This window comes from Erythrolamprus reginae, chromosome 6, assembly GCF_031021105.1.
Source record: "Erythrolamprus reginae isolate rEryReg1 chromosome 6, rEryReg1.hap1, whole genome shotgun sequence".
Taxonomy (NCBI): Eukaryota; Metazoa; Chordata; class Lepidosauria; order Squamata; family Dipsadidae; genus Erythrolamprus; species Erythrolamprus reginae.
The window spans coordinates 36,009,760-36,028,181 of NC_091955.1; the positions used below are offsets into that span (position 1 = coordinate 36,009,760).

At 42.2% G+C, this 18,422-nt stretch overlaps 1 protein-coding gene across 1 annotated transcript in view; it reads left to right on the top strand.

Moving 5' to 3' along the window:
- The window catches only part of DOCK4 (dedicator of cytokinesis 4), an 826,344-nt gene that overhangs the window by 655,481 nt on the left and 152,441 nt on the right, over positions 1–18,422 (top strand). The window contains exons 45-47 of the mRNA XM_070755516.1: positions 10,636–10,755; positions 11,035–11,153; positions 13,795–13,915. Of these exons, the coding sequence (XP_070611617.1) occupies positions 10,636–10,755; positions 11,035–11,153; positions 13,795–13,915 (360 nt within the window). The remainder of the gene's footprint in view (positions 1–10,635; positions 10,756–11,034; positions 11,154–13,794; positions 13,916–18,422) is intronic.

Sequence of the window (18,422 nt, forward strand, 5' to 3'; positions counted from 1 at the left end):
CTCCTCCACTCGAAATAGAATACCCTACGAGACTAGACTTTCAATCCTGGGCCTAGAAAGTTTAGAACTAAGACGCCTTAAACAAGATCTAAGTATTGCCCACAAGATCATATGCTGCAACGTCCTGCCTGTCGGCTACTACTTCAACTTCAACCACAACAACACAAGAGCACACAACAGATTTAAAGTTAATATTAACCACTCCAAACTTGACTGTAAAAAATATAACTTCAGTAACCGAGTTGTCGAAGCGTGGAACTCATTACTGGACTCCATAGTGTCATCCCCAAACCCCCAACACTTTACCCTTAGATTATTTACGGTTGACCTATCCAGATTCCTAAGAGGTCAGTAAGATCTCCTATATCTCCTATACCTTTCTTCTATTCCTATATCTCTTCTTCTATTCTTTCATTGATATGTTCTATTATTATACCTTCTTTTCTATTATTTCATAGATATATTTTACTATGAGTATCTCCTCTATAACCTTCATCTTGTATTTTACTATGTGTATATAGATATATATCCAATAAACCCCTCATTGTGTATTGGACAAAATAAATAAATAAATAAATAAATAAATAATAAATAAAATATAAGGCTAGTCAAGGGGGTGCTAAATATGTGTTTGTGATTGTTGACGATTATGCTAGATATACATTTTGTATTTTGTTAAAAAAATTAAGTGAAGTGTTTGTAAAATTCAAATAATGAGTCACCATGATAGGCAGTTTACTTGCAGAGTTGGAAAATTGTAAACTGACAGGGGTGGAGAATTCAATAATTATGTGTTTAAGAATTGGCTTAAGAGTAGAAGAATTGGAGACATAATGACTAATCCTTACTCACCCTTGGAGAATGGGGTTGTAGAAAGAAAACTTGGTATTTTAAATACCCTAAGGGATTCATTATTAACAGATGCCGAGTTGCCTTTTCATTATTGGGTGGAAGCTGTAAATACAGCAACTTATCTTGTTAATAGAACATGGAGTTCAACCTTAAACCAAACTCCATATTATAAATTGTATAAGAGGAATCCCGATTTAAGCATTTAAGAATTTGTGAATCATATGCCTGAAAAGCAGCGTTGAGTCAACCAAAATAGAGAAAATTAAGGTTTGTAGGATACAATGAAAATTTGAAGGGTTATAGGTTTTCCAGTTCACATGGAAAAGTGGTTATTTCATGTAGTGCTAAGTTTGAGAAGCATAGTAGCTGGGACATAATTCATTCTAATGTTGATGCATTCTTGGAATTGAAACCAACTGAAGTTAGCACTAATAAGCCTGAAATAAAAACTCTTCCTAGAGTAACTAGCAGCATTAAAGCTGAAGAGGAGGAAAGTATAGTTGAATCTACATCTGAGGAAACACAAACAAAGATTGAAGAGAGAGTAATACCAAGATCAGAGAGGGCTAATATTGGTAAGCCATCTGATAAATATGGGTATTCTCGAAGTGTGTTTGTTTGCAATGCATTAAGTGAACCTCAGAGTTATAAAGATATGTTAAGGAAACCACCTGAGGAGATTGTTAAGTGGAAACAAGCCATGTTAGAGGAATATAAGGTGTTACAAAATCAAGGGGTGTTGGATGTTGTTGATTTACCCAAAGGTAAGAAGGTTCTAGGCTCTAGGTGGGTGTATAGAATCAAGTCAATGCCAGATGATAGTGAAGACTTGTGGCACATGGTTTTATCCAGAATTAATTGGGAAATCATGATAAAACATATTCACCCACAGTTAAAGCAGAATCTTTGAGATTGACGTTGGCTTTGGCAATACAGAAAGGCTTTAAGATAAAGCATTTTGATTTTGAATGTGCTTATTTAAATACAAGTTTAGATGAAGATATCTATTCTAAACCGACACCAGGTTTTGAGGTTGGTAATAAGAATAAAGTATATAAGTTAAAGAAAGCTTTATACGGCTTAAAGCAATCAGCAAGAACTTGGAATACTTGTTTAAATAGAAGGCTGATTGAATTAGGATTTAAAAGAAGTATTGGTGATGCATGTTGTTATGTCCAGAAGATTCTGTTACTGGGATAAAGTTAAAACTTTAAGTTGTCAAGCAGAACAAGCTGTATGTATTAGAAGTTGTTTACCTGATCCTCATTGGCTGCCGCGGCTTGGCACCAAAATTGTACCGCTGTCAAGCGTCTTCTGTTGCCGGGCTAGAAAGTATAAAAGGAGAGAGCCACTGGTGTTACGCGCTCTTCTCTAGCTCGCGTACGAGTGAAAGTGTATCAGCGTATAGTTAGACTCCTGTTGGAATAAAAGATTTAAAGTTAGCCACCGTGTCCCAGGTTATTTCACATGTATTTACAACAAAGGTGTTGGTAAGGATCAGGTTATGATTCTTGTGTATGTAGATGATATTTGTGCCAGTGCCAAGAATGATTGCTCTATTATGAAAGTGTTTAATGATTTAAACAAGACATTTGTAGTAAAGGACTTAGATTACTTACAGCACTATTTGGGTATAGATGTTGTGCAGACAAGCCGGAGAAAAAGATCCTTGAGTTAATAAAAAAAGTTTGGTTTGCATGATATAAGGAATATAAAAACCCCAATATTAGTGGATTTCAATAGAGTTGTGATGAGAAATTTAAGCACCAGGATCTGTATAGATCAGTAGTAGGGAGTTTTCTACATATAGCAAATTACTGACATTGCATATGCAGTAAGTGCATTAAGCAGGAAGGTTAGTAAACTTAAAGTCAAGGATTGGTATGGTCTTAAAAGGGTATTAAGGTATTTAAAGGGAACTAGTCAATATAGACTTGAGATAATACCTGGAATAGAAAATATCTGACTTGCATAGTTGACAGTTCATTTGCAAATATCAAAATGAAAAACAAATGGTTGAAAAGAAAGAGATTAAACTGTGTTATATTGCCACTGAAGAAAATACTGCAGATGTATTAACTAAACCATTGTTAAATATGAAGCACAAAACAATGTCAGAGAAAATGTGTATAGTTGCATTGTAATATTAAAAGGGGTGTCTGAAATAAGTTTATTTCTGAAGGTAATATTACAATGCAAATAAATGGTTTGTAACCATGCGAATGGCTGATGTAAGCCATAATCAGCATGTTAATCATGGGTTTGCTAAATGTGCTGCAACCTGATTGGCTGTAACCTATATAAAGTTAATAGCACCCTTTCATGTGTGTGGTTTGTTATAGAGTGGTTTTGTGCTGGGTGGTTTGTAGTTAGTGGTTTGTGCTTAGTGGTTACAGTGGTGGATGTAATAAGAGTCATATGATAGTATTATGGATAGTTTGTTATAGTGGTTAAATGTAAAAGTGATAAGTTTATTTAGAGAAGCATTTTGATAAGAAGAAAAGTAAAATATATTTTTACAAGAAAGCCTGCTGGAGTGTTTTTCATTGAAGATTTCAATTAGGTATAGTGGTTAACTGTGGCTAGTTGGTGGTTTACCTTCATCATGCGCAAAACTCCTCCAACATGGGCCTCTGGTCCTTTGCCCCTTGCCCTTCAGCTTGGCCCATTCACCAAGACACTGGTCATCCTGGGAGTTTCATATCATGGGACAAAAAGCTGTCAGCAAATTGGGTGGCAGGCAGCAACAATGGGGCTGGATACGGTGACCAAGGGGGCTGGAAGGTGGATTGATTGGTGACAGGTTATGGAAGAAAGCAAGGGGGAAGGCAGGCAAATGCTGCCTATGTGTGGCTCATGCTGGTGCTGGATGGGGAAAGCAGGAAAACGCTATTTGTGCACTGCTCTGGGGGCGGGCTTGGGAAGGGGCACAGGCAAATGCTGCCTGCATATGGCTGGTGCTGGGAGAGGAAACAGGCAAATGCTGTCTGCACGCTGCTCCTAACGGGTGTGTGGGTGGTGCAGGCAAGTGGTGCTTGCGTATGGCTTGTACTGGTGCTCAGAGGAGGAATCAAACAAATGCTGCTTGTGCATTGTTCCTGAGGAGTTAGGCAAGCACAGCTGCTGGTGGTGTGGGGGGTGTTAAATGGCATTGCATTTAATAGGGGGAAACTGAATTACCCATTCGGTGTTAAGCCAGAGTCTAGAAACAGAGACAAAGGATGTGAAAAGTCAAATTGGAAAGCTCCCTCCCATTGTTGCCTATCCGTTGCCTATGGCAGCACCATTTTCATCCCTGACATTGCTTCTGTACCTGGCCTCCCTCCCCTGCCCCTGATCCTGCCTGCCTGATGCTGGCATCTACTGGTAGAGATTGAGTTTAACATTAACATAATGTTAAGCACTGCCCCTTGACCTCCCTCATGAGCTCAGTTTTAAAAACTCAGCCCAAGTGAAGAGACATATGAGTTTAAGCTAGTTAAATAAATTAAAATTGTACATTGACTAACCTTTCTTCTTGTTCCTTTCTTTTTATATTTCAGATACTATAGAGGAGCCGGGATGGGGTCTCTGCCCTCCGCGGGCAGCACCCCCTATGATTTCCCCCACGAGACCTCTTCCCTCAGAGGGTATCGTCTTCTTAAGGGGTGCCAGCCTTGGGTCACCGGCCTCCGAGGCCAAACCCGGCTGTGAGCCAAAGGTGGGAGGCTTGGGGACTTGGAGTCCTCGCACCGTGCCTGCCATTTTGGGCGGCTGACGGGAAGCCCCCCCTCCCTCTTTTAAGGAATAATGAAAGGGCATGAAATAAAGGCTGGGGGCGGAGAGACACAAGCGCAGTCTGATAGAGGGCCGGTGGCCATTTTGTGAGATTGTGGTGAGGAAAGAGGAAGGAAAGTGACTGAACACTCATTGCTACTAATAAGATATTTGACTGAAATCCATACAACTGTGAGTACCATGGACCAGACAACTGTCAGTGGGGATCAGTCGGCTCCTTCTACCCCTGTCCCCAAACCCAAGGACAAGGGGAAGTCAAAGACTAAATCATCACAGGCCTTATCCTCCTCAGCCCTCAAGGAGGCCGAAAAATGAATACAGGCCTTGGAGCAGAAGCTGGAGGCAGCCCTCCACACAACTTCCCTAACTAAGGCAGGACCACTCTTAAGCCTTGACCATTTCCCTGGGCCATCAACTCCACGACTGGTGGGCCCTGGGGATATGACAACCGAAAGAGATTTGTCTCCAGACCGTCAGACATTATCCCAGTGTCCTCCTTCCATGAGTAGACCAAGCTCTGCAGGTCAGGCGAGACCATTGTGGGGGTTTTTTCCCCAGCCCAGGGTGGCCCCACCTGCTACATTCACCTCTACAGCTTCTGGACTCAGGGCTCAGGCTGACACCTGGCAGGATATGTCACCAGCCCTACAGGACTTGATTACGAATGCCTACTCACATGGCATAACAGCTGGGGTACAACAAGATACTCAACAACCAAAGCCCCAAATCAGGATCTCTAGTCTGCACTGCCCCTTTCAGGTCTAGGGTCTTTGGCAAAGGAACCAGGCTTACTTGAAGACAGTGACAAAGAATATGACCTGTTGGATGATGAGACATCTCCAGAACAACCATTGGCGGCAGGTCTATTCAAGCCTTCATTGTTTAGAACCCTGCTGCACAAGGCAAAGCAGGCGGTGGACTTGCCAGGTTCAGCGAAACCCACACAGACCACCGAGACAACCAGATCCACCACTCTGTTCAAAGAACCAAAACCTGAAACAGACCACATCCCGGCATCAGAGATTTTTGTGGAAAGCATTAAAAGACCATGGCAACATCCAGCGGCGGCTCAAGGCCCATCGGTGGTGGAAAGAAAATTCTACACCTTTGACGATGAAGTCGAGGCTTCAAATCCCCCCGATCAACCAGCCAGTGGTCACTCTAGTGTCTAACACTCTGGTTCCCACTGAGATGGGAGACAACCTGAAGCCAGGGAACAGGAAGGCAGAAGTCCTTCTGTGAAAGACACATCTGCTGTCCAGTTGGGGGTTCCATGCAGCGGCCACTGCCTCCTTCTTTAATGTTTGGTTTTTATAATAAGGGCTTTTAGTTGTTTTATTAAATTGGATTGTTACATGTTGTTTTTTATCATTGTTGTTAGCCACCCTGAGTCTGCGGAGAGGGACGGCATACAAATCCAATAAGTAAGTAAGTAAGTAACTAAGTAAGTAAATAAATAAATAAATAAATAAATAAACAGGGCCTCTATGGTATGGATTGAAGACATGCTATCCCGGCTTGGACCGGAGGAGGGGAGACTAAGGCAAGATCTTAGCAAGTTGTTGGCGGCTGCGCAGTTTTCGGCCGATGCTACCCTGCATGCTGCCAAGTTTTCAGGCAGAGGGATGTCAACCACCCTTTCATCGCGTAGGCTGTTGTGGCTGCGTAACTGGCAGGTGGACACAAAGTCTAAGTGGCGCCTGGCCTCATCACCCTTTCAAGGCTTTTTGGGGAGGCATTGGATAAAGTCCTTATAGAGGATAAGGACAAATGCAAAATACTGCCCAAGTCCTACCAGAGACAGGATTGTCGACAGAACCCCTACAACAGTGTCAATCCTTTCATTGGGATCCTTCCCTAAGGACAGGCCAAATGTCGAGACCGTATTCTCAAGGTGCCTACAACCAAAATACATACAGGAATGACCAGGCAGGACAAGGGGCTACCAAGAAGCTAGACGCCCATTCAGAGGCAATAGCCAGAACGGCTTCAAACGTCCCAAATCACTCGACCGTGACACAGCCGGTAGGAGGGAAACTCCGTTTTTACAGTATCTCCTGGCGTGTCACATCATCAGACAGATGGGTGCTGGCCACAGTGGCCCAAGGTCTACGGTTGGAGTTCATCCAGCCCCCACCCAACCATTTTCTTCATTGTCTGAGATCCCGAAATCCTCTCAGAAGGACGGAACTGCTCCAGGAAATATCACATCTCCTAGACATTCAAGCCATAGAACCCTTTTCTCGACATGCGGAAGGCACGAGGTTTTATTCTGCGGTTTTCATAGTTCCGAAGGCTTCGGGAGGATGTCAATTAATCCTGAACCTAAAACAGTTGAATCAGTATATCCTTTACAGGAGGTTCAGGATGCACTCCCTGCAGACGATCCTAGCAGCAATCCGCCCTCAGGATTTCCTTACTTCTCTGGACTTGAAGGAGGCTTACCTCCATGTACCAATCTTTCCTCCACATCGAAGCTTCCTAAGATTCTGTGTAGAAGGGACACACTATCAGTACAAGGCAATGCCATTCAGCCTTTTATCAGCCCCTCGAACCTTCACAAAACTGTTGGATGTACTTACAGCGAGTCTTCGCGCACAATCTATCTGCCTGATGGCGTACTTGGACAATATGATAATTTTGTCCAAGGTGCAGGAGGATCTCACTCTTACAGTGAGGACTCTGGAAGAGTCTTTATTGTCAACATACCCAAGAGTCAACTGACCCCGTCCACAAAACTTCTGCACCTGGGGTCCGTCATAGACACGACAGCAAGTGTAGTGTCGCTCTCACCGGAAAGACAAAACAATATCGTAACCCTGATATCTTCCCTTCAATGGCAATGGAGAGTCTCCCTGGCCTTGTTGTCCAAAGTCCTGGGGACCTTAGTCTCCTGCATAGGGATTGTACCGTGGGCCAGACACCACATTCGGACTCTACGGTGGTTCCTACTCCCAGCCCAAAGGACGAAAGTAAGTCACTCAAACAAACAAATCCGGTTACCACAGAGGGTCAAAGATTCCCTGGCCTGGTGGATGTCACCAGCCTTATTACAAGGGTGTTCCTTCTAGACTCACGACCATGTCATCCTGACTACAGACGCCAGCCTGTCGGGTTGGGGTGCTGATATCAGCCTTCAAGTCACACAAGGACTCTGGTCGAGAGAGGAACTCAACCCTATAAACATCAACTTCCTCGAGCTCAGAGCAGTGTTCCTGGCACTCCAACTTTTTGTGACACTTGTTCAGGGCAAGCACGTATTAGTCCTAACAGACAATGTGGCAACAAAGGCCTACCTCAACCACCAGGGAGGCACGAGATCACCACGCCTCATGCAGGAGACCATGGCCCTCTTCAATTGGGCCGAGAACAACTTGGCCTCTTGTCTGCGGAGCACATCGCCGGTGGCAACAACATCCAAGCCGACTAGCTAAGCAGAACCACTTTGGACCCGACGGAGTGGAGACTGGATCTGCAGTTGTTCCAGGAGATCACATTGCGCTTCGGCAGGCTGCTGGTGAACCTGTTCACATCCTACATCAATGCACAGCTCCCTAGCAAAAAAAGCCAATGCCCTGATCTCGAGTTGGCCACGTGGCTTCTTATATGCCTTTCCTTCAACAAACCTGATACAGAAGGTCATCGACAAAATACTACTGGAGAAGGCGGAAGTGCTACTCGTGGCACCACACTGGCCACACCGCCCATAGTTCTCAGACCTGGTGGCCCTGTCGATCTCCCCCCCATGGAGGATCCTAGACAAGGAGATCTCCCTCAGCCAGGGGTCAGTTTGTCACCCGGACCCTCAATGGTTCCAATTAGCCGTTTGGCATTTGAACAGAGCAGGCTGAGAGAACATCAGTTACCTGACAAGATCATCTCCACGATGCAAGCAGCCCACCGTCCATCCATGTCTAGAATATATCAGACAACGTGGTTGACCTTCTGCAAATTCTGCAACAACAAAAAGATGAACATGGAAATGGCTCCAGTGATTACGATACTGGAATTCTTGCAAGCGGGTCTTGAGCGGGGACTGACTCCAAACACCCTTAAGAGACAGATGGTGGAACTGGCGACTGTTATTTGACTAGAGGACTATCAGTCCTTGGCCTTTCATCCTTGGATAAGAGATTTCCTCAGAGGTGCTATGAACAAGCACTCCCTGCCACTTCATAGATTCCCGACTTGGGACTTATCACTGGTACTGAAGGCGCTAACGGGCCCTCCCTTTGAACCCTTGAGGACGATTCCCGTTAGATTTCTTTCTATCAAGATGGTCTTTCTTATAGCAATAACGTCAGCTAGACGAGTTTTGGACTTGTCAGCATTGTCTATCCGTCCAGACCTTTGTATTTTCCACCCGGACAGACTTGTTCTACGTTTAGATCTAACCTTTATTCCTAAGGTCAATTCGATATTCATAGGAAACAAGAACTTGTGTTACCTGACTTTTGTTCACACGGAAACCACCCCGCAGAGCTCAGGTGGAACAAACTGGACGTCAGACGAGCAGTTAAAATATATATTAGAAGGACAGAGTCATTTAGGAAATCAGAGAGCCTAAATGTTAATCATGCAAAATTAGTGACATTCAGCAGGTTCTGACAGGTTCTAAAGAACCGGTAGCAGAAATTTTGAATACTTTGGAGAACCTGCAAATACCACCTCTGGCTGGCCCCAAAATGGGTTGGAAATGGAGATTTTGCAATATCTTTCACCTGCCATGACCACCAAGCCATGCCCACAGAACCGATAGGGAAATTTTTTGAATTTCACCCCTGTAATCATGTGATTGTGGAAGCCAATATAGTGGCCATAACTTTGAGGACTGGTCATAATTATCACTCATCCATCGTAACTTTGTAGTCACTGAATGAATTGTGTTAAGCGAGGCCTACTTATATTAGAGTTAATATATTAAAAAGTTCTGAAGTTTCCAGGAACTGGGCATGGCTAGTCTAGTGAAGACAAGGACCAGGGGAGAGATGATAGTGGTCTTTTAATATTTGAGAGGAAGGGAAGCCACAGAGAGGAAGGGGTCAAGCTATTTTCCAAGTCACCCAAAGGCCAGACAAGGAATAATGGATGGAAACTGATCAATGAGATATTCAACCTAGAAATAAGGAGAAATTTTCTGACAGAGAGAATGAAACAGCTTGCCTTCAGAAGGTTGTAGGAGTTTCATCACTGGAAGCTTTCAAGAAGAGGCTGGACTGCCATCTGTCAGAAATGATGTATCCTGCTGGGGTGGGGTGGTGATGGACTAAATGACTTATAGGCAGGGGTAGGTTCCAATTTACCTCTCTGCCGGTTCGCTTCCTCCTACGCCATGTGGTTTTTTGCACAGTGCAAAAAAACCCCTGATTTTTTTTTATGGTGACGCATGCGCAGTGCCAGAAACTCAGCTTCTGTGCATGTGCAAAAGAAAAAATTAATAAATTTGGGAAACAATTCCAAAAAAAGCTGGCAGTGCCCATGGACCAGCACTGACCAATCCGGTTCGGTGATGTCATTGTGATGTTACCAGTGGGTCGATACCAGTTCGGGCGAACAGGTGTGAACTGGGAGGAAACCATCCCTGTCTACAGGGTCCTTCTAACTCTGATAATCTAATCTGAAATCAGTTTAATTTGTAATTTATTGTCTTATCTAAATCAAGCAAGCTTTATTGTTAATTTTAACTGTCATATATTTGAAGTAAGGTTTGATTAGCAATTGGCATTGGAAGCTGGTTTGTTTCATCAAAACCTTGTATTTCGTTTTTGAAGGAAAAATATAATTCAGGTTCAGATGAAGTACTAATTTTAATAAAGGTATAATTGGTTTTTAATGCTATCACTAAATCATGAGTAATCCATACTGTCTCAGTATGAACTGAATATATAGCATTAATAGTACAAATGCCTGAATTGTATTCCTATAGTACTGAACTCTCTGCCCCCACCCCACCCCCCACTGCCCTGTATGTGTGTGTTCAAATACTGTTTTGGATTTTGTTCTAAGGCCCAGATTCTTGAATTCGGCTTAGCAGTCCATGAGAAGTTTGTCCCACAAGATATGAGACCTTTACATAAAAAACTGGTGGATCAGTTTTTCATGATGAAATCTAATTTAGGAATACAGGTATGTGAGATTTATATTGACAGAATAGATTTGAAACCAAATACAGAAATGTCTGCATCTGAAATAACATTTTTATTAAGCAATAATATGTTTTCTGGTTGCATAGCTGCACTGATTATCTTAAAAATTCATGACTTCAACTGAGAAATAGATTTTAAAACAAATTAAGAAACACCATCTAATTTTAGTTTACTATATTTCACTTTCCCCATAAGATATTCATTTAAGAAGTAAACATATGTTTACATCAGTAATTCTTATTGTCAAATTTGAATTTAGGAATTTGCTGCTTGCATCCAGACTAGTCCAGGTCACTTTCCAAATGGAAGTCCACAAGTCTCTAGAAATTTGGTGCCTATATCCATGAGTCCAGAGGTGGGCAGAATTCCTAGACGTAGGTAAGTTAAAGCTACAAACAAACAAACAAATAAAAAACCTTCCTATGTTTCTAATTTAGGGGCATCTTTTATAAGATATATAGTTTATTAGATTTGTATGGTTGTTGGAGTTTTAGTGAACAACTAATTACAGTGGTACCTCTACCTAAGAACGCCTCTACTTACGAACGTTTCTTGATAAGAACCGGGTGTTCAAGATTTTTTGGCCTCTTCTCAAGAACCATTTTCCACTTACAAACCCAACCTTCCAAAACTGTAACCAGAAAAGGCAGGGAGAAGCCTCCAGGGGGCCTCTGTAGGAAACTCCTGGGAGGAAACGGGCCTCCATCCTCCCTGTGGTTTCCCCAATTGCGTGCATTATTTGCTTTTACATTGATTCCTATAGGGAAAATTGCTTCTTCTTACAAACTTTTCTACTTAAGAACCTGGTCATGGAACAAATTAAGTTCGTAAATAGAGGTACCATTAAACATATGAACTAACAGTGTGCGGCAGCAGCCAAAAAGTTAATGCCATCCTAAATTGCTTTAACACAGAGATACAATCAAGATCAAATGAGATACTAATACAACTCTATAAAGCCTTAGTAAGACCACACTTAGAGTATTGCATCCAGTTTTGGTCACCGCACTATAAAAAAGATGAGACTCTAGGAAGCGTGCAAAGAAGAGCATCAAGATGATTAGGAGACTAGAACATGGGTGGGTTCCAGTTTTCTTTGCTTCTGTTTCTCTCAGGAATGTGCTGCGCAGATGGGCATGCTTTGTAAATGGCCTTGGGCAATGCTGAAACAAAAAACAAGATGGCAGCACCCATGGTGCCACCAAGAGAACCGAGACCGTGGCAGGCCTGGGTCGCTGACAGTTCTGGCTACCCAGGCCACCATGTTACTACCTGTTCTATAGGACTGTTCCAAACCAGGAGGAACCCACCTCTGGACTGGAGACTAAAACATATGATGAATGGTTACATGAGCTGGGCATGGCTAGTCTAGTGAAGAGAAGGATCAGGGGACACATGAGAGCAGTGTTCCAATATTTGAGGGGCTGCCACCGAAAGGAAGGGATCAACCTATTTTTCCAATGCACCTGAAGAAATAATGGATGGAAACTGAACAAGAAGAGATTCAACCTGGAAAAAAGAAAAAAAAATTCTGATGGCGAGAGCAATCAACCAATGGAACAGCTTGTCTTCAGAAGTTGTGGGAGCTTCATTACTGGAAGCTTTCAAGAAGAGACTGGACTGCCATCTGCTAAAAAGTCTTGGGGAGGACGTTGGACTAGATGACCTGCAAGCTCCCTTCCAACTCTGTTAATATGTTATGTCAAAAAATATTCTGAAATGAACTAATACTACCCATTCATACATAATCTTTTACAATCAGTTTTAAAAATACAGTTAGTCCTTGACCAACTAACTTCAACCACTATTGAACTAAAAAATTCTGTTGCTAACCGAGTCAATTGTAAGTGAATTTTGCTCCTTTGTGACCTTTTTTGCTGCAGTTTTTAAATGAATCACTCCAGCTGTTAAGTTAGTAACACAATTGTTAAGTGAATCTGGCTTCCCCATTGACTTTGCTTGTCAGAAGGTTGCAAAGTGTAATCACATGGCCCTGAGATACTGCAATTGTCATAAATATGAGTCAGTTACTGTTCTGCCAGGCTCTTTGGTAGAAGCCTCCCGAAAGTTCACGGGTACAAATTTCAGACACACACACGTTTGAAAATTCAAAACAATGTCCTTTATCACAAAATTCAAAAGAAACAAAGCACCCTTTTTGTATTGCAAAGAGCACTCTTCCCCAAAACAACCTTGTTGGCTGTACAAGTCCCTTAATCAGTCCTTAAGTACTTAGCTAGTAGCTGTGAAGAAACGTCATAGCCCTCCTTCTTCCCACGAAGTGAAACACACACACACTTTACTCTGCTTTAGTGTCAAAGGCGTGAAAAATCCACAAACAAAGTTCAGACACAGCGAGGCACGATCCTGAAGAACTGCGATCAGATAATCTTCCACAATGGCCAAACTAGCACACTGCTATTTATAGCAGCAGCTCTAATTACTGGAGCCACACCCAAACACAGGTGGCCTCTCTTATCTCCTGTAATATTTCCTCAATTGGGTTCTTTGATGCATAAGTCTGTGCCTGCATGGGTCTAACACTTTGTCATCCGAATCGACCAAAGATAATGGTGATTGGCTTCCTGGGCTGTGTGCCAAGCCCCCCTCTTCCAAGTCATCCCCACCTTCTTCTTCGTCCAAGGAAACTGCACTCCCTGACTCTCCCAGCAACAAAACAGGCCTAGGACATGTTGACGTTTCCCCTGCCTCCACCTCCAACATTCCCTGGGGCAGGAGCTGGGCCAGAACCAACCACAACAGTTGCTAAGTGCCTGAATTTTTATCATATGATCATGGAGATGCTGCAATAGTCATAAGTGTGAAAAATTGTCAGATTTCACTTCTTTCAGTGCCATTTCAACTTCAAATGGTCACTAAATGAACTGTTATAAGTTGAGGACTATCTGTATGTGGATATATATTTTATACATGGATCCTGTGGAATTAAAGTAGGACATGATAAACTGAAAATAGAGGCAGGATTAATTAATTTTGTTCTGTTTTTTGCTTTCAATAGTCCATTAAGTTATCCCGCTATCAACAGATACTCTTCCTCATCATTGTCCTCTCAAGCCTCTGCAGAGGTCAGCAATATAACTGGACAGTCCGAGAGCTCGGATGAAGTTTTCAACATGCAGGTACCAAATTATACTTTATCTGAATGGATAAATGTACATCTTCTAAGGCTTGTTACAGAATGGGAAGTTGTGACAGAAAGCAGTGAATTCAAAAAAGACTGTGAGGATTTGAATTTACTGATAGTTGAAACAATGTGAAATGTCCATTAACTTGTAAGTCATTATATAATATAATAGAGTTATGCTTTTAAACAATGCATCTTTGAAATATAGTTCTAGTAACCAAAAACTAACCAATAACATCAGGGAAAAATATTAATTTCTATTTCATTAAGGCCAGAGGAAAGTGGTTTCTTTTTTATAGTAAAGTCCCAAAGATACAATATGTATCTTTATCAAGCATGTCTGGTGTGTGGTTGCTTTTAACATGTAACACTTGATATACTACTTATTCTTAAATATCCACAAAGGAATACAGAGTCAGCATATTGTCCCCAGCAATCTAGGTCATCATTTTACAATCTCGGAAGGATAAAAGGCTGAGTCAATGTTGAGCTGGTGAGATCTGAATTTCTGGCAGTGAGCTAAATTAGTGTCACCACCGTGCCACCACGATACATATACTGATACCTGTTGTGGTTGGCTCTGGCCCAGCTCCTGCCCCAAGGAATGTGGAGGTAGATGCAGGGGAAACATCAACATGTCATAGGCCTGTTTTATTGCTGACAGAGTCAGGTAGTGCAGTTTCCTTGGACAAAGAAGAAAGTGGGAGTGACTTAGAAGAGGGGGGCTTGGCACACAGTCCAGGAAGCCAATCTCCATTATCTTCGGTTGATTTAGATGCGGAAGTCTTGGACCCACACAGGCGCAGAGTTATGCATAGAAGAGACCAATTGAGGACATATTACAGGAGATAAGAGAGGCCACCTGTGTTTGGGTGGGGCTCTAGTAATTAGAGCTGCTGATACAAATTGCAGCATGTTGGTTTGGCCGTTGTGGAAGATTATCTGATTGCAGTTCTTCAGGACCGTGCTTTGCTGTTTTCCGGACTTTGTTTGTTGATTTTTTCATGCCTTTAAAACCAAAGCAGAGCAAAGTGTGCGTGTCTCTCTTCGTTGGAAGAAGGAGGGTTGTGACGTTTCTTCACAGCTGCTAGCTAAGTACTTAAGGACTGATTAAGGGACTTGTACAGCCAACAAGGTTTTTTTGGGACGAGTGCTCTTTGCAATACAAAAAGGGTGCTTTGTTTCTTTTGAATTTTGTGATAAAGAACATTGCTTTGAATTTTCAAACGTGTGTGTGTCTGAAATTTGTACCCTTGAATTTTTGGGAGGCTCATACCAGAGAGCCTGGCAGAACAACACAGGGGGCCTTGAATTATGGGTGTGGGCACACATGCGCTAGTGTGTGCGCACTCACACTTTCAGCAACTAAGGAAAAAAGGTTCGCCATCACAGCCCTAGAGTATTAAGTAAACTCACAGGTATCAAAAATTTTAAAATGTGATGCCATAATATCAAGGTTCTAGATAACATCCGAACTAAATCAACATATGAGTCAGACCATTCCTCAGAGTTCCAATTTATTTTTGGAGCCATGCTGACAGCTACACAGGGTAACCTGGATCTGAGCTTCTCACTCAGTTGAAAGTTCACATCTCTTGTCCCCCACCCACAAACTTGGGATATTGTCCATACAAATTGTGCCAGGGTGGCCAGTCCTTTCTTCACTTTCGCCCCAGTGGAATGCGATGGAAATAATGCTTTGTAGTTGCATCATGTCTTGTATAGATAGTGTGGCAAACCATTAATTTATCACCAACTTCTGCAGTGGCTTGACACATAATACTATTAATGTCAATTTAAATAGTTTTTATTGGATGAAACCTGACATGTAGTCATAGTCTTGTGTGAGCAAGTGATATGGTTCTGAACTACTAAATGATTATTTCTTGATATGGGTAAATATCCATGAAAGTGGAAGAAAATGGTTAAGCCCTATTTATTTTTATACTGCTAAGGTTTGTAACAATAGACCAGTTTACACATGGGACAGATTTTGTTGATATACTGTATAAGACAAGAATCCTTTGGAATGTGACAAATTCTTTGGAGACCTAGTATAGAATTTTGCCCTGAGTTGCCAAGCTTAAATTCCTATTTATGTACAAATATGAATTTTTTGAAATAATTTTAAAATGAGTATGATGCCAGGATTCTTCAATCAACAGGAGAAAAACCAAGACCAGATAAACTCATATAAGATTATCAGTCAAACACAAAAAGTACTAAATTTTAATATATTAATCCTGAGATTTCTCATTATAGGATTACATTAAGAATCATTTTCCTACTGTAGTCTGTGTTTTGTGAGATTTACAACTGCTTCTCTAATGCAGTGTTCCCCAACCTGTGTGGCTTGGCCTGACTGGGAGCAGGCAGTAGAAAGGAACTGGACAATGCGACCAGTGGGTCTGTGTGCATGTGCGTGTGTGCAGCTTGCATGAGCACAGGATTGCCATGCATGCACATGCACACACAATTCAACTGCAAGTGGAGCTGTGCACGCATATGTATGTACACCAGCCCACCATTTGTAAAAGTTGAGCTGTGTATGCTTCTGTGTCGGCCTATGATTTGATTGCAAATAGGCCATGGTCTGGTAGTGAACCGCAGCCCGGTGGTGGGGCACCTCTACTCTACTGAAATCATTAATCCACAGCCACCGTGGCAACCACATGGATTTTGAATATGAAAACAAATGTAAACATTTTGTTCTTTTGTGTTTAAACTGGTACTTTTCAGTTTTTAATATTTTCAATAAACATCTGAGTAAGCCCTAGTTATGCATACAACAAAGACAAAAAATATTCTTGGAAGAAATAAAATTCAAATATATGCAAGTACTCTAATGCAGTGGTACCTCTACCTAAGAATGCCTCTACTTAAGAACTTTTCTAGATAAGAAATGGGTGTTCAAGATTTTTTTGCCTCTCCTTAAGAACCATTTTCTACTTAAGAACCCAAGCCCAGAAAAATTCCCCAGGAAATTTGAGAGCGGCACGAAGGCCCATCCAGTTTCCTGCTATTCCTCCTTTAATCCCAGCCAGCTCAGGTTTTTCTGGGCTGCCAGAGGAGCCTTTTGGTGGCATTTAAGGAGGCTTTGACAGTCCAGAGCGAATGAAGCATTTTCCTTTCTCTGGACGCTTGGAGTGGGAATAAACCTCTGCCAGCGCCCAGAGAAAAGAAACGCTCCCTTCACTCTGGGCAGCCCAGAGCGAATGGAGCGTTTTCCTTTCTCTGGGCACTTGGAAAGGGAATAAACCACTTCACTGTGGTGACTCCGTCACACTGCCTCCCATTCACTCGGCGCAAGGTTGCCTCCTGGAGCATCTGGTCGCAGAAAGGCAAAGGGGGGCATTTCTTCCCAGCCGGATCAACTCGGCTTCAGCCAAACTGAGGAGTCACCACAGTGAAGGAAAGACGCCGGCTACAAAGCAAGTGAGCGAGAGGAGAGGGGAGCCCTTCAGAATGGGAAGGAAGAGAAAGCAGGTAGCAGCAGCAGCAGCAGCCACCTTTCAGTCAAAGGAGCGGGAGGTTCCCCCCTCTTGCCTTCCTGGGTTTCTCTCTCTGGCGCAGTGTATAGGAGGCAGCCTTGCGCCGGGTGTATGGGAGGTACATGTTCCTCCTCACCGCCTCAGAGTCCCTCTTTTTTTTAAGCCTTAAAGTTTTGGATTTTTTTGATTTCCCTCACCCCACCTTCTTCCTTTGGCAGCGTCTGTCCTCATCCTCTTCTTCCTCCTCCTCCTCCCACCCAAATTCTGAACTTTTATTTCTTTCCTAATGGGTTTGCACGCATTATTTGCTTTTACATTGATTCCTATGTGAAAAATTTGCTTCTACTTACAAACTTTTCTACTTAAGAACCTGCTCACAGAACAAATTAAGTTCTTAAGTAGAGGTACCACTGTATATTGCTTTGTTTTTGGAATTAATACTAATGCATTTTTAATTTATCTTGAGTTCTTTCTCAAAGTACCTTTGTCTTATAACTCCTCTAAAATAAAAGGGTGAGACTTTTTTTAACCCTACATTTTTAATAGCTAGTGTTATGTCTGCACAGTCAAATGAAAAATCAAATCTGATTGATGCCTGTGCATTGAGCATATAGAAGCTGCCAAAAATAAATGTCTGTCTCTGTTTGCCCGCACTTTTGAAAGAGTATAAATAGGGCAACAGCTAGACTGTGGTTTTAGTGTTGGTTGGTGCTGAATCCTGTTACAGTTCCTGTTCAAATAAATAACTTGAACTACAACAGACTTGATGTTATTACTGACTTAACAGCTAGGGATACAATATAATTGAAAATAGAAGACAAAATTCTCCTCTGAAAGACTTACAAAGGAGGATTATTGCTAAAGAATCTTAGAACTAGAGGAAAAGACCTTGTTATTTCCTAAGATCTACAGTTATTTTATAATTGTTGGCAAATTAATCAAATGTTACTAAAGGGAAATACATTAGACAAAATCTAAGCTGGTCATTATAAAATAATCTGAATTGGATTT